Raw genomic sequence first — 27,002 nt, forward strand, 5'->3', positions numbered from 1 at the left:
CTACTTACGTTATATAGGTACACACGTCATCTACCTACGTTATATAGGTACACACGTCAGCTTTGACATCGGTTCTGCACATCAGGTGTTAAACTAGACATCAGGCAGATGCCGGGGTTGGCATTTTTAGCTAATATCTGCCGATTCCGATATGCTCACCGAAATATCTTGTATCGCTAATAATTTTGTGAATCATGGGTGACTCCATCATTTGTAACAAGTTTCAGTAAATTCTTGGTGAAGATGTAAAAAATTATTTGGAGCATTTTTCCACATATTCCATCCATTTTGCTGTATTTTGATAATGAAGTCTATGTAAACTTCAGACTTCAACTGTAATTCAGTTTTTTCTGTTTGTAGTGTTGTGAGGTATTGTTTGTTTTTGACTGCCTACCTGTGTTTGACCATTGCCTGCCTGGGACCACGATTCCTGCCTTCTGCGATGGCTAAATAACATCTGCCCCGCTCTGCGCGTGAATCTACACCTTTTTCTCCCTGAGTATTCATTACAGTCTGATCAGGAAAGTGGGTATTTTTAGTTGTCTGCTGTTGACAACCATGTTAATGTAAGCCAGTACATCAGTACAATTTGAATGTTTAAATCATTCAGGGACAGAATGTAACTTAGAGGGAAGGACTAGAGTAGTTGCAGTGTCTCAAAGTCAATGAAACAGAGTGGACGCCTAGACATCTACTGATTAAGTGGAGCTTTTGTCCCTTAATGTTTTTAATACGTGGACATTAGTCAATGTCAGATCAGTCAGCCTGATGGGTTGTGGTGTCTGTGATCAGGTCAGTCAGCCTAACAGTAACAGGTTGTGGTGTCTGTGGTCAGGTCAGTCAGCCTGATGGGTTGTGGTGTCTGTGGTCAGATCAGTCAGCCTGATGGGTTGTGGTGTCTGTGGTCAGGTCAGTCAGCCTAACAGTAACAGGTTGTGGTGTCTGTGGTCAGATCAGTCAGCCTGATGGGTTGTGGTGTCTGTGGTCAGATCAGTCAGCCTGATGGGTTGTGGTGTCTGTGGTCAGATCAGTCAGCTTGATGGGTTGTGGTGTCTGTGGTCAGATCAGTCAGCCTGATGGGTTGTGGTGTCTGTGGCCAGATCAGTCAGCCTGATGGGTTGTGGTGTCTGTGGTCAGATCAGTCAGCCTGATGGGTTGTGGTGTCTGTGGTCAGGTCAGCCAGCCTAACAGTAAGAGGTTGTGGTGTCTGTGGTCAGATCAGTCAGCCTGATGGGTTGTGGTGTCTGTGGTCAGGTCAGTCAGCCTGATGGGTTGTGGTGTCTGTGGTCAGGTCAGTCAGCCTAACAGTAACAGGTTGTGGTGTCTGTGGTCAGGTCAGTCAGCCTAACAGTAACAGGTTGTGGTGTCTGTGGTCAGGTCAGTCAGCCTAACAGTAACAGGTTGTGGTGTCTGCGGTCAGGTCAGTCAGCCTGATGTGTTGTGGTGTCTGTGGTCATGTCAGTCAGCCTGATGGGTTGTGGTGTCTGTGGTCAGGTCAGTCAGCCTAACAGTAAGAGGTTGTGGTGTCTGTGGTCAGATCAGTCAGCCTGATGGGTTGTGGTGTCTGTGGTCAGGTCAGTCAGCCTGATGGGTTGTGGTGTCTGTGGTCAGGTCAGTCAGCCTAACAGTAACAGGTTGTGGTGTCTGTGGTCAGATCAGTCAGCCTGATGGGTTGTGGTGTCTGTGGTCAGATCAGTCAGCCTGATGGGTTGTGGTGTCTGTGGCCAGATCAGTCAGCCTGATGGGTTGTGGTGTCTGTGGTCAGATCAGTCAGCCTGATGGGTTGTGGTGTCTGTGGTCAGGTCAGTCAGCCTGATGGGTTGTGGTGTCTGTGGTCAGATCAGTCAGCCTGATGGGTTGTGGTGTCTGTGGTCAGGTCAGTCAGCCTAACAGTAACAGGTTGTGGTGTCTGTGGTCAAATCAGTCAGCCTGATGGGTTGTGGTGTCTGTGGTCAGATCAGTCAGCCTGATGGGTTGTGGTGTCTGTGGCCAGATCAGTCAGCCTGATGGGTTGTGGTGTCTGTGGTCAGATCAGTCAGCCTGATGGGTTGTGTTGTCTGTGGTCAGGTCAGTCAGCCTGATGGGTTGTGGTGTCTGTGGTCAGATCAGTCAGCCTGATGGGTTGTGGTGTCTGTGGTCAGGTCAGCCAGCCTAACAGTAAGAGGTTGTGGTGTCTGTGGTCAGATCAGTCAGCCTGATGGGTTGTGGTGTCTGTGGTCAGGTCAGTCAGCCCAACAGTAACAGGTTGTGGTGTCTGTGGTCAGGTCAGTCAGCCTGATGGGTTATGGTGTCTGTGGTCAGGTCAGTCAGCCTGATGGGTTGTGGTGTCTGTGGTCAGGTCAGTCAGCCTAACAGTAACAGGTTGTGGTGTCTGTGGTCAGGTCAGTCAGCCTAACAGTAACAGGTTGTGGTGTCTGTGGTCAGGTCAGTCAGCCTGATGTGTTGTGGTGTCTGTGGTCATGTCAGTCAGCCTGATGGGTTGTGGTGTCTGTGGTCAGGTCTGTCAGCCTAACAGTAAGAGGTTGTGGTGTCTGTGGTCAGGTCAGTCAGCCTAACAGTAACAGGTTGTGGGAAGGGAACAGATCTACAGTATCATTGTTCCAATACAAAGGAAAGCGTTATATATAATATATAACCTATACTACCACATATACTATATACTACCACAGAAAATATATACTACCACAGATACTATTCACTACCACAGATACTATTCACTACCACAGATACTATATACTACCACAGATACTATTCACTACCACAGAAACTATATACTACCACATATACTATTCACTACCACAGATACTATATACTACCACAGATACTATATACTATCACAGATACTATATACTATCACATATACTATTCACTACCACAGAAACTATATACTACCACAGATACTATTCACTACCACAGAAACTATATACTACCACAGAAACTATTCACTACCACAGATACTATTCACTACCACAGATACTATTCACTACCACAGATACTATATACTATCACAGATACTATTCACTACCACAGAAACTATATACTACCACAGATACTATTCACTACCACAGATACTATATACAATCACAGATACTATATACTACCACAGATACTATACACTACCACAGATACTATTCACTACCACAGATACTATATACTACCACTAACACAGACACTATACACTACCACAGATACTATATACTAACACTACCACAGACACTATACACTACCACAGATACTATATACTACCACAGATACTATATACTACCACTACCACAGACACTATACACTACCACAGATAATATATACTACCACAGATTCTATATACTACAACAGATACTATATTCTACCACAGATACTATATACTACCACATACTACACTACCACAGATACTATACACTACCACATACTACACTACCACAGATACTATATACTAACACTACCACAGGCACTATACACTACCACAGATACTATATACTACCACAGATTCTATATACTACCACAGATACTATATACTACCACTACCACAGACACTATACACTACCACATATACTACATACTAACACTACCACAGACACTATACACGACCACAGATACTATATACTACCACAGATTCTATATACTACCACAGATACTGTATTCTACCACAGATACTATATACTACCACATACTACACTACCACAGATACAATACACTACCACATACTACACTACCACAGATACTATATACTACCACAGATACTATTCACTACCACAGATACTATATACTACCACAGATACTATTCACTGCCACAGAAACTATATACTATCACAGATACTATTCACTACCACAGAAACTATATACTACCACAGATAATATTCACTACCACAGATACTATATACTACCACAGATACTATATACTACCACAGATACTATATACTACCACAGAAACTATATACTACCACCGATGCTATTCACTACCACAGATACTATATACTACCACAGATACTATACACTAAAACATATACTATTCACTACCACAGATACTATATACTACCACTAACACAGACACTATACACTACCACAGATACTATATGCTAACACTACCACAGACACTATACACTACCACAGATACTATATACTACCACAGATACTATATACTACCACAGAAACTATATACTACCACCGATACTATTCACTACCACAGATACTATATACTACCACAGATACTATACACTACCACATATACTATTCACTACCACAGATACTATATACTACCACTAACACAGACACTATACACTACCACAGATACAATATGCTAACACTACCACAGACACTATACACTACCACAGATACTATATACTACCACAGATTCTATATACTACCACAGATACTATACACTAACAGATATTATACACTTCCACAGATACTATACACTACCACAGACACTGTACACTACCACATATACTATATACTACCACAGATACTATAAACTACCACATATACTATACACTACCACAGACACTGTACACTACCACATATACTATATACTACTACTACCACAGATACTATATACTACCACAGATATTATACACTAACACAGATATTATACACTACCACAGATACTATACACTACCACATATACTATATACTACCACAGATACTATATACTACCACAGATACTATACACCACCACTACCACAGATACTATACACTACCACAGATACTATACACCACCACTACCACAGATACTATACACTACCACAGATACTATACACTACCACTACCACAGATACTATACACTACCACAGGTATTATACACTACCACAGATACTATACACTACCACTACCACAGATACTATATACTACCACAGATACTATACGACTCCTATTTTTATTAACCAAAACCCAGCTACAATCTAGGTCACAGAAGATTTGTGCTGACGCATTTACTGACCAAGGAGGGCTTATGTTGATGCATTTACTGACCAAGGAGGGCTTATGTTTGTACCATTTACTGACCAAGGAGGGCTTATGTTGATGCATTTACTGACCAAGGAGGGCTTATGTTGATGCATTTACTGAGCAAGGAGGGCTTATGTTTGTACCATTTACTGAGCAAGGAGGGCTTATGTTTGTACCATTTACTGAGCAAGGAGGGCTTATGTTTGTACCATTTACTGAGCAAGGAGGGCTTATGTTTGTACCATTTACTGAGCAAGGAGGGCTTATGTTTGTACCATTTACTGACCAAGGAGGGCTTATGTTTGTACCATTTACTGAGCAAGGAGGGCTTATGTTGATGCATTTACTGAGCAAGGAGGGCTTATGTTTGTACCATTTACTGAGCAAGGAGGGCTTAACCTTTGTGCCATTTACTGTGCAAGAAGGGCTTAAGTATTTGGCTTTAATTAAGAAAATAGAAACATTGTGTCACTTGAAACGATCTGTGTCAAAGAGATGGTGTGGCCTAATTAACGGTCATTCTAGACCTGAGCTTAGTGTTACACTGGAGAGGAACTGCTGCCCGCCCAGCTGGAGCTGCCCTGGTGCTGCCTGCCTCTCTGCTCTCTCTCTCATAGACTTTAACACGAGGGGATTGTGTCAAGTGCTTATGTCCAGGGTGGATATAACAATGGATGGAACGTTCTAGATCCTGAGGAATATTCATGTTTTGGATTTCTGAAAATGATTTGTCGATCTATTTGAACCCATGGGAGAGACCTGCAGTAGAGAAACCTGAAACCAGGAGTAGAGAACAGAGAGGATTTATAGGTTATTATCCCACACTAGGGGATTCTAGTTTTATGTGTGATATTTGAGTCTGTTAAAAGCTATAACCGCATGGCTGAGAAAAAAGAGAACGTCTCCAAGTTTGAGATGTTGAAACTTCTGGAGAAGTGCAGGAAAGAGAGAGACGATGCGGTGCACAGGGAGAGTATTATGAGGGAGAAGCTGAGACAGTACGAGTCCAGGATGAGGTCAACGGAGTTGCTGAAACAGAAATTCAAGACCATGACTTCGGAAAACAAGGAGCTGCGCAAGCATGTCAAGACTCTCCGCCAAGAGATAGGCCTGGAGGCGAGCCCCAAGTTCAACGGCAAAACCACCAAGGACATCATCTCTGACATGCACGAGAAGGAGCGCCAGTGCAGTTTCCTGGTGGAGAAAACAGGTAGACTCAGTTTGACCATTGATGATCTGACAGCAGAGCTGGCAAATGCTGTCACGTCCAAAACTCTTCTGGAATATCAGGTGCAGTCGTTACAGCAGAACCTGAAGGACATGACGAATAATCAACGCCGTTTGTTGAAACTCTGGGAGGATAAGAGATCTCAAAGAGAGCAGCTCACTCTCCCTGCAATAGGCCTGCCACAGAGGCCTGGAGAGAAATCTATCTCTCACAAGGGAGTACAAACAGAGATGTCCATCGATTCAGCCCAGAAACTCCCACACAACGCGTTTGAGACCAAACCTTCTCCTTCACCACGATCACGACACCACAAGACAAGGTCTTCTATAGATAAACAACAGGGATTAACAACATTGGGAAATGGTCATCAGCTGGGGAACGGCAACCATCATACACTGGGAAATGGCCTCCAGTTGGGAAATGGGAATCATCAACGTGAAAAGGAGGATTTATTTCACTATGAAACCAATGAACACATACTGTAAGGCTTTATAACATACTGTAAGGCTTTATAACACATACTATAAGGCTTTATAACACATACTGTGAGGCTTTATAACACATACTGTAAAGCTTTATAACATACTGTAAGGATTTGTAACACATACTGTAAGGCTTGATAACATACTGTAAGGCTTTATAACACACTGTAAGGCTTTATAACACACTGTAAGGCTTTATAACACATACTGTAAGGCTTTATAACACATACTGTAAGGCTTTATAACACATACTGTAAGGCTTTATAACACATACTGTAAGGCTTTATAACACACTGTAAGGCTTTATAACACATACTGTAAGGCTTTATAACACATACTATAAAGCTTTATAACACATACTATAAGGCTTTATAATACATACTGTAAGGCTTTATAACACATACTATAAGGCTTTATAACACATACTGTAAGGCTTTATAATACAAACTATAAGGCTTTATAACACACACTGTAAGGCATTATAATACATACTGTAAGGCTTTATAACATACTGTAAGGCTTTATAACACATACTCTAAGGCTTTATAACACATACTGTAAGGCTTTATAACATACTGTAAGGCTTTATAACACATACTGTAAGGCTTTATAACATACTGTGAGGCTTTATAACATCTGTAAGGCTTTATAACACATACTGTAAGGCTTTATAACACACTGTAAGGCTTTATAACACACTGTAAGGCTTTCTAATACACTGTAAGGCTTTATAACATACTGTGAGGCTTTATAACACACTGTAAGGCTTTAACATACTGTAAGGCTTTATAACACACTGTAAGGCTTTATAACAGACTGTAAGGCTTTATAACATATACTATAAGGCTTTATAACATCTGTAAGGCTGTCCATGCTTTCCACCCTGCTACCCCTACCCCAGTCAACAGCACTGCACTCCCCACAGCAACTCGCCCAAACCTGCCCCATTTCTCCTTCACCCAAATCCAGATAGCTGATGTTCTGAAAGAGCTGCAAAATCTGGACCCCTACAAAACAGCCGGGTTAGACAATCTGGAACCTCTCTTTCTAAAATTATCTGCAGAAATTGTTGCAACCCCTATTACTAGCCTGTTCAACCTCTCTTTCGTATCATCTGAGATTCCCATAGATTGGAAAGCTGCCGCGGTCATCCCCTCTTCAAAGGGGGTGACACTCTAGACCCAAACTGTTACAGACCTATATCTATCCTTCCCTGTCTTTCTAAGGCCTTTGAAAGCCAAGTTAAACAACAGTTTACAGAACATTTCGTATCTCACCGTACCTTCTCCGCTATGCAATCTGGTTTCAGAGCTGGTCATGGGTGCACCTCAGCCACGCTCAAGATCCTAAATGATATCATAACCGCCATCGATAAGAGACATTACTGTGCAGCCGTATTTATCGACCTGGCCAAGGCTTTTGACTCTGCCAATCACAACATTCTTATTGGCAGACTCAACAGCCTTGGTTTGTCAAATGATTTCCTCGCCTGGTTCACCAACTACTTGTCCGATAGAGTTCAGTGTGTCAAATTGGAGGGCCTGTTGTCTTGACCTCTGGCAGTCTCTATGGGTGTGCCACAGGGTTCAATTCTCGAGCCGACTCTCTTCTCTGAATACATCAATGATGTCGCTCTCGCTGCTGGTGATTCTTTGATCCACCTCTACGCAGACGACACCATTCTGTATACTTCTGACCCTTTGTTGGACACTGTGTTAACTAACCTCCAGATGAGCTTCAATGCCATACAACTCTCCTTCCGTGGCCTCCAACTGCTTTTATATGCAGGTAACACTAAATTAATGCTTTTCAATCGATCACTGCCCGCACCTGCCCACCCGAACAGCATCACTACTCTGGACAGTTCTGACTTAGAATATGTGGACAACTACAAATACCTAGGTGTCTGGTTAGACTGTAAACTCTCCTTCCGGACTCGCATTAAACATCTCCAATCCAAAATGAAATCTAGAATCGGCTTCCTATTTCGCAACAAAGCATCCTTCACCCATGCTGCCAAACATACCCTCGTAAACCTGACCATCCTACTGATCCTCGACTTCGGCGATGTCATTTACAAAATAGCCTCCAGCACTCTACTCAACAAATTGGATGCAGTCTATCACAGTGCCATCCGTTTTGTCACCAAAGCCCCATATACTACCCACCACTGCGACCTGTATGCTCTCGTTGGCTGGCCCTCGCTTCATACTCGTCTCCAAACCCACTGGCTACAGGTTATCTACAAGTCTCTGCTAGGTAAAGCCCCGCCTTATCTCAGCTCACTGGTCACCATAGCAGCACCCACCCGTAGCACGCGCTCCAGCAGGTATTTCTCACTGGTCACCCCCAAAGCCAATTCCTCCTTTGGCCGCCTCTCCTTCCAGTTCTCTGCTGCTAATGACTGGAACAAACTGCAAAAATCTTTGAAGCTGGAGACTCTTACCTCCCTCACTAGCTTTAAGCACCAGCTCACAGATCACTGCACCTATACATAGCTCATCTTTAAATAGCCCATTCAATCTACCTCATTCCCATACTGTTTTTATTTATGTATCTTGCTCCTTTGCACCCCAGTATCTCACCTTGCACATTCATCCTCTGCACATCCTACCATTCCAGTGTTTAATTGTAATTACTTTGCCACCATGGCCTATTTATTGCCTTACCTCTCTTATCCTACCTCATTTGCACACACTGTATATAGACTTTTCTACTGTATTATTGACTGTATGTTTGTTTATTCCGTGTGTAACTGTGTTGTTGTATGTGTCGCACTGCTTTGCTTTATCTTGGCCAGGTCGCAGTTGTAAATGAGAACTTGTTCTCAACTGGCCTACCTGGTTAAATAAAGGTGACATATATTTTTTTTAAAGGCTATATTTTGCTATGAAACCAATGAACACATACTATAAGGCTTTATAACACATACTGTAAGGCTTTATAACACATATGGTAAGGCTTTATAACATACTGTAAGGCTTTATAACATACTGTAAGGCTTTATAACACATACTATAAGGCTTTATAACACATACTTTAAGGCTTTATAACATACTGTAAGACTTTATAACACATACTGTAAGGCTTTATAACATACTGTAAGGCTTTATAACATACTGTAAGGCTTTATAACATACTGTAAGGCTTTATAACACATACTATAAGGCTTTATAACACATACTGTGAGGCTTTATAACACATACTGTAAGGCTTTATAACATACTGTGAGGCTTTATAACATACGGTAAGGCTTTATAACATACTGTGAGGCTTTATAACACATACTGTAAGGCTTTATAACATACTGTGAGGCTTTATAACATACTGTGAGGCTTTATAACACATACTGTAAGGCTTTATAACATACTGTAAGGCTTTATAACTTCTTAGGGCTTGGCCAGCGGGACACCTGTCGACAACTTCCGGTGAAATTGAAGGGCACGCAATTCAAGTAAATAATTGTAAAAAATGATGGATATTAAACATTTAGGTACAAACAAGTGTCTTAAATTGGTTAAAAGCTTAAATTCTTGTTCGTCTATGTTTAGGTTTTCTTCCGATGAAGGAAAGGAGGACCAAAATGCAGCGTGGTTATTCATTCATCTTTAATAAAGATAATAACGAACAATACAAAACACTAAACGTAACGTGAAAAAAACAAAACAGCCCTATCTGGTGCAAACAGAGACAGGAACAATCACCCACGAAACACTCAAAGAATATGGCTGCCTAAATATGGTTCCCAATCAGAGACAACGATAAACACCTGCCTCTGATTGAGAACCACTCCAGGCAACCATAGACTTTTCTAGACAACCCCATTAACCACAATCCCATAACCTATATAAAACCCCTAGACAAAACACACCACATAAATAACCCATGGCACACCCTGGCCTGACCAAAATAATAAAGAAAACACAAAATACTAAGACCAGGGCGTGACAATCTAACTGCACTGTCCGATTTACAATTGGCTTTACAGTGAAAACATGCCATGAGATTGTTTGAGGACGGCGCACTACATCAACATATTTTTCCACCGGCACAGGTTTCATAAATTCACAAATAGCAAATAAATATTCACTTACTTTTTTTGAAAATCTTCCTCTGATTTGCAATCCAAAGGGTCCCAGCTACAACATGGATGGTTGTTTTGTTAGATAAAATCCTTCTTTATATCCCAAAAAGTCTGTTAAGTTGGCGCCATCGATTTGAGTAATCCACTCGTTCAACATGCAGAGAAAGGAATCTAAAAAGCTACCGCTAAACTTTGTTAAAACAAGGGCCTCCGGGTGGCGCAGTGTGCGCTATCCAAGGTTGCCAGGTGCAAGGTGTTTCCTCTGGCACATTGGTGCGGCTGGCTTCCGGGTTGGATGCGCGCTGTGTTAAGAAGCAGTGCGGCTAGGTTGGGTTGTGTATCGGAGGACGCATGACTTTCAACCTTCGTCTCTCCCGAGCCCGTACGGGAGTAGTAGCGATGAGACAAGATAGTAGCTACTACAACAATTGGATATCACGAAATTGGGGAGAAAAAGGTGTAAAAAAAAAAATAATCTAACTTTGTTAAAACAAGTCAAACTACGTTTCTATCTAAATTTCAAACACCTGAAGGTACCACGTTCATCTGTACAAACAATAGTGCGCAAACACCATGGGACCACACAGCCATCATAACGCTCAGGAAGGAGACGCATTCTGTCTCCTAGAGATGAACGTACTTTGGTGTGAAAAGTGCAAATCAATCCCAGAACAACAGCAAAGGACCTTGTGAAGATGCTGGAGGAAACGGGTACAAAAGTATCTATATCCACAGTAAAAACGAGTCCTATATTGACATAACCTGAAAGGCCACTCAGCAAGGAAGAAGCCACAGCTCCAAAATCGCCATAAAAAAGCCAGACTACGGTTTGCAAGTGCACATGGGAACAAAGTTCGTATTTTTTGGAGAAATGTCCTCTGGTCTGATGAAACAAAAATATAACTGTTTGACCATAATGACCATTGTTATGTTTGGAGGAAAAAGGGGGAGGCTTGTAAGCCGAAGAACACCATCCCCACCGTGAAGCACGGAGATGGCAGCATCATGTTGTGGGGGTGCATTGCTGCAGGAGGGACTGGTGCACTTCCGAAGGAGAATTATGCGGAAGGAAAATTATGTGGATATATTGAAGCAACATCTCAAGACATCAGTCAGGAAGTTAAAGCTTGGTCGCAAATGGATCTTCCAAATGGACTATAACCCCAAGCATACTTCCAAAGTTGTGGCAAAATGGCTTAAGGACAACAAAGTCAAGGTATTGGAGTGGCCATCACAAAGCCCTGACCTCAATCCCATAGAAAATTTGTGGGCAGAACTGAAAAAGCGTTTGCAAGCAAGGTGGCCTATAAACCTGACTCAGTTACACCAGCTCTGTCAGGAGGAATGGGCCAAAATTCACCCAAATTATTGTGGGAAGCTTGTGAAAGGCTACCCAAAACGTTTGACCTAATTATACAATTTAAAGGCAATGCTGCCAAATACTAATTGAGTGCATGTAAACTTCTGACCCACTGGGAATGTGAAGAAAGAAATAAAAGCTGAAATAAATAATTCTCTCTTCTATTATTCTGACATTTCACATTCTTAAAATAGTGGTGATCCTAACTGACCTAAAACAGGATTTTTTACTATGATTAAATGTCAGGAATTGGTCGCAGTGGTGGGTGGTATAAGGTGCTTTAGTAACAAAATGGATGGCACTGTGATAAATTGCATCCAGTTAGCTGAGTAGAGTATTGGAAGCTATTTTGTAGATGACATCGCCCAAGTCGAGGATCGGTAGGATAGTCAGTTTTACTAGGGTAAGTTTTGCGGCGTGAGTGAAGGAGGCTTTGTTGCGAAATAGAAAGCCGACTCTAGATTTGATTTTGGATTGGAGATGTTTGATATGCGACGGGAAGGAGAGTTTGCAGAGTGGTGTAAAGTACTTAAGTAAAAATACTTTAAAGTACTACTTAAGTAAAAATACTTTAAAGTACTACTTAAGTAAAAATACTTTAAAGTACTACTTAAGTAAAAATACTTTAAAGTACTACTTAAGTCGTTTTTGGGGGTAGCTGTAATTTACTTTACTATTTATATTTTTGACAACTTTTACTTCACTACATTCCTAAAGACAATTATGTACTTTTTACTCCATACATTTTCCTTGACACCCAAAAGTACTCGTTACATTTTGAATGACGGACAAGAAGGACAGAAGGACAAGAAAATGGCCCGATTCACACACTTATCGAGAGAATACGTACTGGTCATTCCTACTGCCTCTGATCTGGCGAACTCACTAAACACAAATGCATCTTTTGTAAATTATGTCTGAGTGTTGGAGTGTGCCCCTGGATATGCATACATTTTAAAAACACAAAAATGGTGCCGTTTGCTTTGTTTAATATAAGGAATTTGAAATGATTTTTACTTTTACTTTGGATACTTAAGTATATTTTATCAATTACAATTTATTTTGATTCTTAAGTATATTTAAAACTAAATACTTTTAGACTTTTGCTCAAGTAGGATTTACTGGGTAACTTTCACTTTTACTTGAGTAACTTTCTATTATGGTATCTATACTTTTACTCAAGTATCACAATTGGATACTTTTTACACCACTGGTCAACGGTGTTTCCTCTTCATACGTTCAGGACAATTCCAATTGCATGCTGCACATATCACTCCAAAACAGATCTTATTTCCGTCTCTGGCGCACGCGCACGCACACACACGCACAAGAAGCAGCTCGAGTTTTCATTGGAGGCTGTGTTTCATCCTACATCCATTGGCTGTCTTCATCACGAGGGGTATGTACGGGAGATCCTATTGGTTCCAAGATTAGCAGTTTGTAAATTTGCCTGAGTAGACAGGGTGTTGAAATATACATTTTATGACAAGTTAAGGTGCCAACAAATGTTATAGTCATCATAAGAATGTTGTACTGTCATATACAAAATATCAGATCCTTCCTCGACGGGGATCGATCAACTTCACGTTTTTAGGCTTCGGCCCACCACCTAATTTCTATGTGACAGACCACAGAGTTTCTAAAACCCAAGAGGCGCAACATCACGACCCTTCCGGGAACGCTTCCGAAACGGACCAAACAGAATCGGCCGGGGTTTGGCGTTTGACAAGTCAATGAGAGAAGTGAAAAAAGTATTCATGAATTATTAATTTTCTCAAAATCTAAAGGCAGAACCGAGATTCGGGCCAAAGTCTTAAGTAGTTGAACATGTTATTACTCCAACGTCGTGAAAGTGACATGTTTTAATTTTCTTTAAAAAAACATATTTTATATCGATGGAGAGTGCCTTTGATTTTTGACGGCATGCACACGCGCAGTTCGGCGGCGAGACCGGATGAAGTGTTTTCTACGCATGTTCTTCATCAGCCAGCGTCGCCATGACGTCGCTTTACAATCGTGGTGTGGATTTGTCTCTGAGAAGCAGTTTCAGCCTCTCTTCTTCATGCTTTCGTCTCTCTGGACAGACTTTGAAAAAGGGGGGTCCTGACATGTCCTTTGAATGCATGTGCCGCGCTTATACGAGAAACTGCACAGAAGTGGAATATTCTCTAGGATTTTGACAACTAGCTGGCATAATTTGTTTTTTTTAAACACCTTTCTTTTTTTTTGCAGTCTCATCAAAAATCTTTATATCGAATCAAAATGTTTTCATCGGATCAAAGTTGTTGGTTCGTTCGTAAGGTAAGCACTGCCCTATTTAAACAACTAAACCACAGCTAGCTAGTTAGTTACCCAATTACAGTTAGCTAGCTTTGCTATTAACTAACTAGCTAGCTAGCTAGTAACAGTAGCTACATTTCCTTGCTAGTATAACAACACAAGTATAACAAGTATATATTTCATTGCTAGTATAACAACACAGTATAACAACACAAGTTGTTGTTGGCTGTCTGTAATCGTAGAAAAGCTAGCTATATTTTCAAGTTTCACATAAACTAGGTAACTTAGTAGTTTAACGTAGCATTCAGCTTTGACCGAAGGGTCTGGATCCAAGCTACAATTTCTAGCCCAATACATACCACTCAAAACCCGCACATAACGCCTGGAAACCAGCCCAATAGTTTGTTTTTCACAGCAAGAGTGGAGTTGCCATATTTATACAACAAAACCCTTTCCCATAATGTTATCGATCCAATTAGAAGGAATAACATAGTAACTTGTAACGACATTAGAAGTGTAATTCGTGTTAACTCAAAATAATAGTTATTGCAAGCTATGACTGAGAAAATAATTCACCCTTATTAAACTCGCCAGATCAGTTTCCATCAATGGATGTCGATTTCGCTCGTTTGACTGCTATGATTAAGAAAAAAGGCACAAGGGGGTATGCTAAGCATGACGCAAAGCTGAGTGCCGGGATACAGCTCTTAGCCGTGATATATTGACCACAACCCCCCGGGGTGCCTTATTGCTATAATAAACTGTGTACCAACGCAATTTAAAAGTCATATTTTCTCATACCCCATGGGATATGGTCTGGTGTACCGCCGCTTTCAGTCAATCGGAATTCAGGTATAAAACCTGAATTGTAAATAAATTGTAAATAAATCCCCTTTGCTTATGTCCGTAACATAGATGAATCCAACAGGAGAGTTTGAGTGATGAAAGTTGGACCGAGGATCTCAATCTCTGAGCAAGAACCACTTGGACTTCCTTTAAAATGTTAATTTTCTGGCAATTTAGCTGTTATTATGTGACATATGTTAATACTATAAACCGTTTCAAATGTCCCACTTCCTGAGATTGACTTCTCATATCAATAGGCATAAGCTACAGACTAAAATCTGGGTTGATGATTGTGATTCAGTTTTGCCAGGGTTCGCTTAGATAAAAGCAGGTAGCCTATAGCCCCTGACGTAAACTGAACTATTTAGCAGCTTGCTTAGTTCAAATGAAGACTAATTTATTCAACATGAATAGCGAAGCGATTTGAGGTAAGAAGTGCTTGTGTTTCCCAGTAGCCTGCATCAATTAGGCTACTGAGGAAGGGGTCATAATTTCAGGCAAAAGTTTCTACACACTAACTCATTCAAGGGTTTTTCTTTATTTTTGAGTTTCTAAATTGTAGAATAATCGTGAAGACATCAACATTTATGAAATAACACATGGAATCACGTAGTAAGCAAAAATACATTTTATATTCTTAAAATAGCCACCCTTTGCCTTGATGACAGCTTTGCACACTCTTGGCATTCTCTCAACCAGCTTCATGAGGAATGCTTTTCCAACAGTCTTGAAGGAGTTCCCACATATGTTGAGCACTTGTTGTCTACTTTTCCTTCACTAGGCGGTCCAACTCATCCCAAACCATCTCAAATTGTGTTGAGGTCGGGTGATTGTGGATGCCAGGACTCAATCACTCTCCTTCTTGGTCAAATAGGCCTTACACAGCCTGGATGTGTGTTTTGGGTCATAGACCTGTTGAAAAACAAATGATAGTCCCACTAAGCGCAAACCAGATGGGATGGTGTATCGCTGCAGAATGCTGTGGTAGCCATACTGGTTAAGAGTCCCTTGAATTCTAAATAAATCACTGACCGTGTCACCAGTAGGGTTGCACATTTTGGGGAATATTCAGAGGTGGAAACCTTCCGTGGAAATGAATGTGAATTAACAGGAAAATATGCAAATTAATATTAATAGCATTTAAATGTAGATATTTTTTTGCATTGGATATATTTACCATATCGTATGGAGACAATTGCAAATGATTAAATCCTTCCTATAGAAAAAAAAAAAACAGTAGTTAGGAATTTAACTTTAATTAAATTAGTTGACTCTTTACATGGGGTGATTTGACAGAACAACAAAAGGGAATATTGAATGATCCATCGCATCTCCCCAAAAAAACGTTTTCAACATCTGTAAAATGATGGTCTAGAAACTAAAGCTTTGGTTGTCGTCCTCTCAGGCTTCCATGTCTTCTCCCTGGACCTCCTCAATGTCCACCTCTTGAACATCAGACTCTGAGGCCTCATCTTCACTGTCACTTTCCAACCTTGTTGACGATGTCTCGTTGTCAGACTCAAAAAGCCTCACATTTGCCCGGATGGCCACCAAAACATCATCCCCTTGTATTGGTCAACCTGTTGCGTGCTGTGGTGTGTGTTCCCAAACTAGGACCAGTTGCACTCTTGAGGTGGCTGATATAGGTGGGATTTGGAGGATAATGGAGGCAACAGGGGAAAGACCATCAGATCCACAAAGTCCCTTCCACCAGGTGGCTGATGAGATATGTTGGACTGCCAAGAACCTTGCCCTCATCCAGGCCAAGGTGGCGAGACACGGTAGTGATGACACCATAGGCCTTGTTGATCTCTGCACCAGACAGGATGCTCTTACCAGCGCACTTGGGGTCCAACATGTACGCTGTGACGTCTATGGGCTTCAGGCAGAAGTCTTGCATGCTTTTTGATGTATTTCAGAACTGCAGTTTCCTCTGCTTGGAGCAACAGTGAAGTGAGCAGGGCAGTACGGATTTCTTCTCTTAAATCTGCAAGCAGAGTCTGAACATCAGACCGGATGGCATTGTCTCCCTCAACCCGTACAATGGCTACTGCTATAGGTTTCAGGAGTTTCTGGCTGGTTACCACTCTCTCCCAAAATATATCATCCTGGAGGATCCTCTTGATGGGGCTGTCCATATCGGCAGATTGCGGAGATTGTCAAACATGAGACTGTGTTGCTGGGCAGCTTCAATGTGGTGCTCTTATTATTCTCACTTTGTGAGGTAGATTGCTGGTATAACTTGATGACCTTTCACATACCTAAGCATTTCCTTGGCTCTCTTGTAGAGTGTATCCATTGTTTTCAGTGCCATGATGTCCTCGAGGAGCAGATTCAATGCATGAGAAGCACAGCCAATGGGTGTGATGTGAGGGTAGGACTCCTCCACTTTAGACCAAGCAGCCTTCATGTTCGCAGCATTGTCTGTCACCAGTGCAAATACCTTCTGTGGTCCAAGTTCATTGATGACTGCCTTCAGCTCATCTGCAATGTAGAGATCGGTGTGTCTGTTGTCCCTTGTGTCTGTGCTCTTGTAGAATACTGGTTGGAGGGGTGTATGCTGGGCGAAGAACATTCAGAAATCTCTTCCAATACACATTGCCTGTGAGCATCAGAGGTGAACCAGTTGCATACATAGCTCGAGCAAGACATTCATCAGCATTTCTCTGACTACGTTCCTCCATTGAGTCCAAAAAACTTTGAATTCCAGGAGGACCATGAGCTGTTGACTATCGATATGGTGTCTGATTCATCATTTTCACCTCGAATAGAAGTAGAGGGGCTTTTGTCAGAGGTTGCTTGTTGTGAGCGCTGAGGGAACTTTATGCACTTGGCCAGATGATTCTGCATCTTTGTTGCATTCTTCACATACGATTTGCCACACTATTTGCAAATGTACACAGCTTTTCCTACTACATTAGTTACAGTGAAATGTCTCCACACATCAGATGTGGCATTTTCCTGTAAAGATTATAACAAAATTAGTTGAAAAAAAACAACAAATACAATTCCATGTATAGATAAATAGTTAAGCAGTTAGATTAAACAACTCCTTTGTAAGATGTTTTAAAATGAAACATGTATGGAAACAGGTGAATTAACACTCCTCAGTTAGCAGGCTCAATCGAGCTAAAAACCAAATGGTAGCAAAAACTAACTAGCAGAAATTGTTAACAAGTTAGAAATGATTTAAACACACTTTGCTGTAGGCTACTATTTACTAGTTAACAAAAAATTATGTATGTCGTATAAAATATATTCACCCCACCCAGTATTGTAATCATAACTTACCAGAAAGCATGTAGTCCTTGGCTCAGACAGTGTAGTAGTGTGGACTCATTAGCATCTCATTAGTGTGCAAGATCTTGAGAATCAGCTGCACATGTGATGGAAGAATGCACTGTGCATGCAGAGGGTTGCAATTCCATTGAATTGGGGATAGTTTAACCAACATATGGCACAAGACCTAGAATTGCCTTATGTGTATCCCACACAAAAAATGTTGAAGGTTATAAGCTAACTTTTAAAAATAAATGTATTTAAGCAAAATTCTCCAAATTCCCGGGCTGAACTTCCCATGGAAAAATCCTGGAAATTTACTGGAATATTTCAGACCCTTTGCAGCCCTAGTAGAGGGACAGGTTTGTTCTCGCTGAAGAACACTCAATGGGGTTCACTTGTATCGAGGTGGAATATTTCAGACCCTTTGCAGCCCTAGTAGAGGGACAGGTTTGTTCTCGCTGAAGAACACTCAATGGGGGTCACTTGTATCGAGGTGGAGTGCGATTTGCTAGAAACAACATTGAGGCGACATCAGTCGACGCTTGTAAAAATGTCAATTCTGAAAACCCTGACCTGTACCTATGTTTGTTATGTACAACTTTGCGCCATTCACTGAGATGAGTAACACAAATGAGGGGAAAAAGCCAGTGGTTGTATTCGGGAAGTTTTAAATATATCTTTTTCTAGTATTAATTTCTGCACACTGGGGGAGAAATGCGATTTGTACAGAACAAACAGTTACAGGTAATCGTTTTCAGAATTGGCGTTTTTCTTACAAGCATCGACTGACGGTGTCTCAATGTTGTTGCTAGCAAATCACGCGACCAGTTATCAGAACTCAACTCCACCTCGATAAAAGAGAACAGAGTTCAGCGTTCCTCGGCTAGACTTATTCAGGCTAACATTTTCAGGTAACACAATTCTGGCACACCAGTCACTACCCAATGTGATGCATTGTATCTGCGGTATGAATGTTGGTGTTTCCAGGTGATATGTTGGAGAGCAGTAGCCAGTATGGCGTGGTCTGTCCTGCTGCTGCTGCCCACCACAGCTCTGTTTGTTCTTCTCAGCAGATTCAGTCTGTTTCACCCGATACTCTGGATGTCAGGTAAGAGAACCTTTCACAAGCCAATACACTCACCTAGTACACAATGTCAAAATGTATTAGTTCACTCTAGCCAGTCAGACTAACTTACCTTACTGTAGTCGTTCTCTGGCTGTGTAGCCAGTCAGACTAACTTACCTTACTGTAGTCGGTCTCTGGCTGTGTAGCCAGTCAGACTAACTTACCTTACTGTAGTCGGTCTCTGGCTGTGTAGCCAGTCAGACTAACTGACCTTACTGTAGTCGTTCTCTGGCTGTGTAGCCAGTCAGACTAACTTACCTTACTGTAGTCGGTCTCTGGCTGTGTAGCCAGTCAGACTAACTTACCTTACTGTAGTCGGTCTCTGGCTGTGTAGCCAGTCAGACTAACTTACCTTACTTACCAGCTGAGACAGTTATGTCGGAGACTGCTTGTAAGCACATTATTCTAATGTCTCGTTCTAGAATGCTATTAATTATGTGTTGTCTGCTTCCAGAATGCCTGTCCCTATTGACCAGTGCCAGTGCCATCTTCTCCTTTATTCTGCTATGTGGAGTGGTATTGATGGTGGGCTTCTTCAACCTGGAGTATTACACAGGTGAGCCAGTAGCTGAAGGGTTCTCCCAGGGGATCACACTTCTGAGTGGAAGGAGCCTGAGGTGATTGCTGCACTCCATCTCTTGAGATTGAATCAGGCTATGGAGGTGCCAATGTCCTGGGACAACAGTCCCAGCATTCACCCTGTATATGGAGGTGACAACGTCCTGGGACAACAGTCCCAGCATTCACCCTGTATATGGAGGTGCCAATGTCCTGGGACAACAGTCCCAGCATTCACCCTGTTTTACTAATTGTTTGATTAATTGATTGATTCCCACAAGTGGTCCCATCCATCGCCTGTTCCAAGATCGCCCTCCTGGGTCAGGTGCTCCACCCCCGTCAGTTCGTCCACTCACTGGTGCACTGCATCATGGGTGTTGTAGTAGCTTGGTGTTGTGCCTTCACCATCGGAGGGCGCTACAGGTCCTTGGGGCACCCCTGTACACAGGATGAGAGGTGAGACACCACACATGTTTAGGTTTACCTGGCATACACACAGGGGTGGAAATTAATTTAAATATGTGTTGTATTTACAATGGTGTTTGTTCTTCACTGGTTGTGCTTTTCTTGAGGCAACAGGTCACACATCTTGCTGCTGTGATGTCACACTGTGGGATTTCATTTTTATTTAACTGACTTGCCGAGTTAAATAAAGGTTAAGAACAAATTATTATTTACAATTGACCGCCTAGGAACAGTGGGTTAACTGCCTTGTTCAGGGGCAGAACGACAGATTTGTACCTTGTCAGTTTAGGGATTCAATCCAGCAACCTTTCGGTTACTGGCCCAACACTCTAACCACTAGGCCACCCTGCCGCCCCAACACTCTAACCACTAGGCTACCCTGCCGCCCCAACACTCTAACCACTAGGCTACCCTGCCGCCCCAACACTCTAACCACTAGGTTACCCTGCCGCCCCAACACTCTAACCACTAGGCTACCCTGCCGCCCCAACACTCTAACCACTAGGCTACCCTGCCGCCCCAACACTCTAACCACTAGGCTACCCTGCCGCCTCTACACTCTAACCACTAGGCTACTCTGCCGCCTCTACACTCTAACCACTAGACTACCCTGCCGCCCCAACACTCTAACCACTAGGCTACCCTGCCGCCCCAACACTCTAACCACTAGGCTACCCTGCCGCCCCAACACTCTAACCACTAGGCTACCCTGCCGCCCCAACACTCTAACCACTAGGCTTCCCTGCCGCCCCAACACTCTAACCACTAGGCTTCCCTGCCGCCCCAACACTCTAACCACTAGGCTACCCTGCCGCCCCAACACTCTAACCACTAGGCTACCCTGCCGCCCCAACACTCTAACCACTAGGCTACCCTGCCGCCCCAACACTCTAACCACTAGGCTTCCCTGCCGCCCCAACACTCTAACCACTAGGCTTCCCTGCCGCCCCAACACTCTAACCACTAGGCTTCCCTGCCGCCCCAACACTCTAACCACTAGACTACCCTGCCGCCCCAACACTCTAACCACTAGGCTACCCTGCCGCCCCAACACTCTAACCACTAGGCTTCCCTGCCGCCCCAACACTCTAACCACTAGGCTACCCTGCCGCCCCAACACTCTAACCACTAGGCTACCCTGCCGCCCCAACACTCTAACCACTAGGCTTCCCTGCCGCCCCAACACTCTAACCACTAGGCTACCCTGCCGCCCCAACACTCTAACCACTAGGCTACCTGCTGGTTACTGGCCCAACGCTCTAACCACTAGGTTACCTGCTGGTTACTGGCCCAACGCTCTAACCACTAGGCTACCTGCTCTAACCACTAGGCTACCTGCTGGTTACTGGCCCAACGCTCTAACCACTAGGCTACCTGCCTATTTCACCCAGTAGATATGGGAGTTTGGCAAAATGTGATTTATTTTCAAATTCTTTGTGGATCTGTGGGAAATATGTGTCTCTATGGTTATACATTTGGCAGGAGGTTAGGAAGTGCAGCTCAGTTTCCACCTTATTTTGTGGGCAGTGAGCACATAGCCTGTCTTCTCAATAGCAAGGCTATGCTCACTGAGTCTGTACATAGTCAAAGCTTTCCTTAAGTTTGGGTCAGTCACAGTGGTCAGGTATTCTGCCACTGTGTACTCTCTGTTTGGGGCCAAATAACATTCTAGTTTGCTCTGTTTCTTTGTTAGTTATTCCAAATGTCTCAAGTAATTATCTTTTTGTTTTCTCATGATTTGGCTTGGTCTAGTTGTTGCTGTCCTGGGGCTCTGTGGGGTGTGTTGGTGAACAGAGCCCCAGGACCAGCTTGCTTAGGGGACTCTTCTCCAGGTTAGTTTCTCTGTGGGTGATGGCTTTGTTATGGAAGGTTTGGGAATCGCTTCCTTTTTTAGGTGGTTGTAGAATTTATTTTCTGAATTTTGAGAATTAGTGGGTATTGGCCAAATTCTCCTCTGCATGCATTATTTGGTGTTCTATGTTGTACACGGAGGATATTTTTTGCAGAATTCTGTATGCAGAGTCTTAATTTGGTGTTTGTCCCATTTTGTGATTTCTTGGTTGGTGAGCGGACCCCAGACCTCACAACCATAAAGGGTAATGGGTTCTGTAACTGATTCAAGTATTTTTTGCCAGATCCTAATTGGTATGTCGGATTTGATGTTCCTTTTGATGGCATAGAAGACCCTTCTTGCCTTGTCTCTCAGATCGTTCACAGCTTTGTGGAAGTTACTGATGTTTAGGCTGAGGTATGTTTCGTATTTTTTTGTGCTCTAGGGCAACGGTGTCTAGATGGAATTTGTATTTGTGGTCCTGGCAACTGGACCTTTTTTTTGGAACACCATTATTTTGGTCTTACTGAGATTCACTGTCAGGGCCCAGGTCTGACAGAATCTGTGCAGAAGATCTAGGTGCTGCTGTTGGTTGAGGAGAGAAGAACCAGATCATCAGCAAACGGTAGACATTTGACTTCAGATTCTAGTAGAGTGAGGCCGGGTGCTGCAGAATGTTCTGGTGCACTCGCCAATATTTTGATAGACATGTTGAAGATGGTGGGGCTTAAACTGCATCCCTGTCTCACCCCACGGCCCTGTGGAAAGATGTGTGTTTGGCCTATTTTTCTTTGTGTACATGGATTTTATAAAGTCGTATGTTCTTTTTTTTTCCCAACACCACTTTCCATCAATTTGTTTTGTTTTGCATGCCAAATTTGAGTAGTAGGATTTTTTTTTAAATCAGCAAAGCACGGAGACTATGCCTCTTTTGTTTTGCTTGTTTGTTTCTTCACTCGTGTTGAGCTGATTTCTGACGTGCTGTTCCTTCTTTTCCCGAAGTGTATTTCTGTATTGTTTTAGTGACTCACCATAGTGAAGGCGTAGACTCAAGTTTTCTGGATCGCTGTTTTTGGTTGGACAGGTTTCTCAATTTCTTTCTTAGGTTTTTGCATTTCAACACCATTTGAAATTGTTAATTTTGTTGACTTTTTTTTTATATTTGATAGGGAAGCTAAGAAGTCAAATTTACTGTTTTATGTTTTCTACTGCCAAGTTTACACCTTCACTATTACAGTGAAACATTTTGCCTAGGAAATTGTCTAGAAGGGATTTAATTTTTTTGGTTGATTTCTTACTACTTTCTTATTTCTTTTCTTCCTTCCTTTTTTCTTCTTCTTCGATGCCTCATGATTGAGCAAAGCTCCGTTCAAATATATCTGTCTGTCTGTTGTGTTGGTTACAGTAGTAGTGGTCCTGAGATGTGCCTGAATGAATACCACCTGGTGCTGCTGCTCGCGGGGGCCTTCATTGGCTACAGCCACAGCCTGGTGGGAGTGGTCTACAACATGAACTACGTTTCTTTCCACACCATGCAGGTACATACTGTCTCTTTACTTCCTATCTCTTTTTATCCTGGGCCCGGTTTCCCAAAAGCATCTTAAATTTAATGTCTACCCAAAACCACTAATTCCTGTGTTTTAGTGTTTAATACCACTATGTGAGAATAATGTTTTTTGTGAACAGATGTTTCATTATGTCATTATCATAAGGTTAGTAGCAATTTGTGGAAATCTGTTGCAGCTCAAGTCGTTTACAAAACCTTCAATGATGGATGGCTGGCTGGCTGGCTGGCTGGCTGGCTGGCTGGCTGGCTGGCTGGCTGGCTGGCTGGCTGGCTGGCTGGCTGGCTACCATATACTATATAAACATATACTATATACCATATAATATATACCATATAATATATACTATATACCATCTAAACATATACCATCTAAACATATACCATCTAAACATATGCTATATACTATATACCATCTAAACATATACCATCTAAACATATACTATATACCATATAAACATATACTATATACCATAGAAACATATACCATATAAACATATACTATATAAACATATAAACATATACTATATAAACATATACTATATAAACATATACTATATAAACATATACTATATACCATCTAAACATATACCATCTAAACATATACCATCTAAACATATACCATCTAAACATATACCATATAAACATATACCATATAAACATATACTATATACCATATAAACATATACTATATACCATCTAAACATATACCATCTAAACATATACTATATACCATATAAACATATACTATATACCATATAAACATATACTATATAAACATATACTATATACCATATACTATATAAACATATACTATATACCATCTAAACATATACCATATAATATATACCATATAAACATATACTATATACCATCTAAACATATACCATCTAAACATATACCATATAAACATATACCATCTAAACATATACCATCTAAACATATACTATATACCATCTAAACATATACCATCTAAACATATACTATATACCATCTAAACATATACCATCTAAACATATACCATATAAACATATACCATCTAAACATATACCATCTAAACGTATACTATATACCATCTAAAGTTTAGATTCTAAACGAATACTATATACCATCTAAACATATACTATATACCATATAAACATATACCATCTAAACATATACTATATACCATCTAAACATATACTATATACCATCTAAACATATACTATATACCATCTAAACATATACCATCTAAACGTATACTATATACCATCTAAAGTTTAGATTCTAAACGTATACTATATACCATATAAACATATACTATATACCATATAAACATATACCATATAAACATATACTATATACCATCTAAACATATACCATCTAAACATATACCATCTAAACATATACCATCTAAACATATACCATATAAACATATACCATATAAACATATACCATATAAACATATACCATATACCATCTAAACATATACTATATACCATCTAAACATATACTATATACCATCTAAACATCTAAACATATACCATCTAAACATATACTATATACCATATAGACATACCATATAAACGTATACTATATACCATATAAACATATACCATCTAAACGTATACTATATACCATCTAAACATATACCATCTAAACGTATACTATATACCATCTAAACATATACCATCTAAACGTATACTATATACCATATAAACATATACCATCTAAACATATACTATATACCATCTAAACATATACTATATACCATCTAAACGTATACTATATACCATCTAAACATATACCATCTAAACGTATACTATATACCATCTAAACATATACCATCTAAACGTATACTATATACCATCTAAACATATACTATATACCATATAGACATACCATATAAACGTATACTATATACCATCTAAACATATACTATATACCATCTAAACATATACTATATACCATCTAAACATATACTATATACCATCTAAACATATACTATATACCATCTAAACATATACTATATACCATCTAAACATATACTATATACCATATAAACATATACTATATACCATCTAAACATATACCATCTAAACATATACCATATAAACATATACTATATACCATATACTATATAAACATATACTATATACCATATAAACATATACTATATACCATCTAAACATATACCATCTAAACATATACCATATAAACATATACTATATACCATATACTATATAAACATATACTATATACCATCTAAACATATACTATATACCATCTAAACATATACTATATACCATATAAACATACTATATACCATCTAAACATATACCATATACCATATAAACATATACTATATACCATATATATACCATGCCATCGATAAGAAACATTACTGTGCAGCCGTATTCATTGATCTGGCCAAGGCTTTCGACTCTGTCAATCACCACATCCTCATCGGCAGACTCAACAGCCTTGGTTTCTCAAATGATTGCCTCGCCTGGTTCACCAACTACTTCTCTGATAGAGTTCAGTGTGTCAAATCTGAGGGTCTGTTGTCCGGACCTCTGGCAGTCTCTATGGGGGTGCCACAGGGTTCAATTCTTGGACCGACTCTCTTCTCTGTATACATCAATGAGGTCGCTCTTGCTGCTGGTGAGTCTCTGATCCACCTCTACGCAGACGACACCATTCTGTATACTTCCGGCCCTTCTTTGGACACTGTGTTAACAACCCTCCAGGCAAGCTTCAATGCCATACAACTCTCCTTCCGTGGCCTCCAACTGCTCTTAAATACAAGTAAAACTAAATGCATGCTCTTCAACCGATCACTACCTGCACCTACCCGCCTGTCCAACATCACTACTCTGGACGGCTCTGACTTAGAATACGTGGACAACTACAAATACTTAGGTGTCTGGTTAGACTGTAAACTCTCCTTCCAGACCCATATCAAACATCTCCAAT

General features: G+C 41.0%; 2 protein-coding genes across 3 annotated transcripts in view; both read left to right on the forward strand.

The window, feature by feature from the left end:
• The first annotated feature begins 5,744 nt into the window (after nt 1-5,744).
• zgc:113691 (uncharacterized protein LOC503529 homolog) lies at nt 5,745-6,654 on the forward strand. The gene has a single exon (XM_021614336.2). The coding sequence runs from the start codon at nt 5,821-5,823 to the stop codon at nt 6,652-6,654; it is 834 nt and encodes a 277-aa protein (XP_021470011.2). The 5' UTR covers nt 5,745-5,820.
• A 7,445-nt stretch (nt 6,655-14,099) lies between these two features.
• ndc1 (NDC1 transmembrane nucleoporin) overlaps nt 14,100-27,002 on the forward strand; it is a 49,774-nt gene continuing 36,871 nt past the window's right edge. Inside the window, exons 1-5 of one of the 2 annotated variants that reach the window (XM_036986748.1) lie at nt 14,100-14,396; nt 19,491-19,611; nt 20,084-20,185; nt 20,469-20,643; nt 23,892-24,021. In XM_036986748.1, the coding sequence (XP_036842643.1) occupies nt 14,358-14,396; nt 19,491-19,611; nt 20,084-20,185; nt 20,469-20,643; nt 23,892-24,021 (567 nt within the window). In that variant the 5' untranslated portion in view covers nt 14,100-14,357. Of the gene's footprint in view, nt 14,397-19,490; nt 19,612-20,083; nt 20,186-20,468; nt 20,644-23,888; nt 24,022-27,002 lie in introns of both variants that reach the window. The other variant, XM_036986747.1, reaches the window with a different exon arrangement.

The sequence above is a fragment of the Oncorhynchus mykiss genome, chromosome 8 (assembly GCF_013265735.2).
Source record: "Oncorhynchus mykiss isolate Arlee chromosome 8, USDA_OmykA_1.1, whole genome shotgun sequence".
NCBI classification, from domain to species: domain Eukaryota; kingdom Metazoa; phylum Chordata; class Actinopteri; order Salmoniformes; family Salmonidae; genus Oncorhynchus; species Oncorhynchus mykiss.

Excerpts from the sequence above, each read along its gene's own strand:
- zgc:113691 (XM_021614336.2), top strand. The coding sequence starts at position 5,821 with ATGGCTGAGAAAAAAGAGAACGTCTCCAAGTTTGAGATGTTGAAACTT.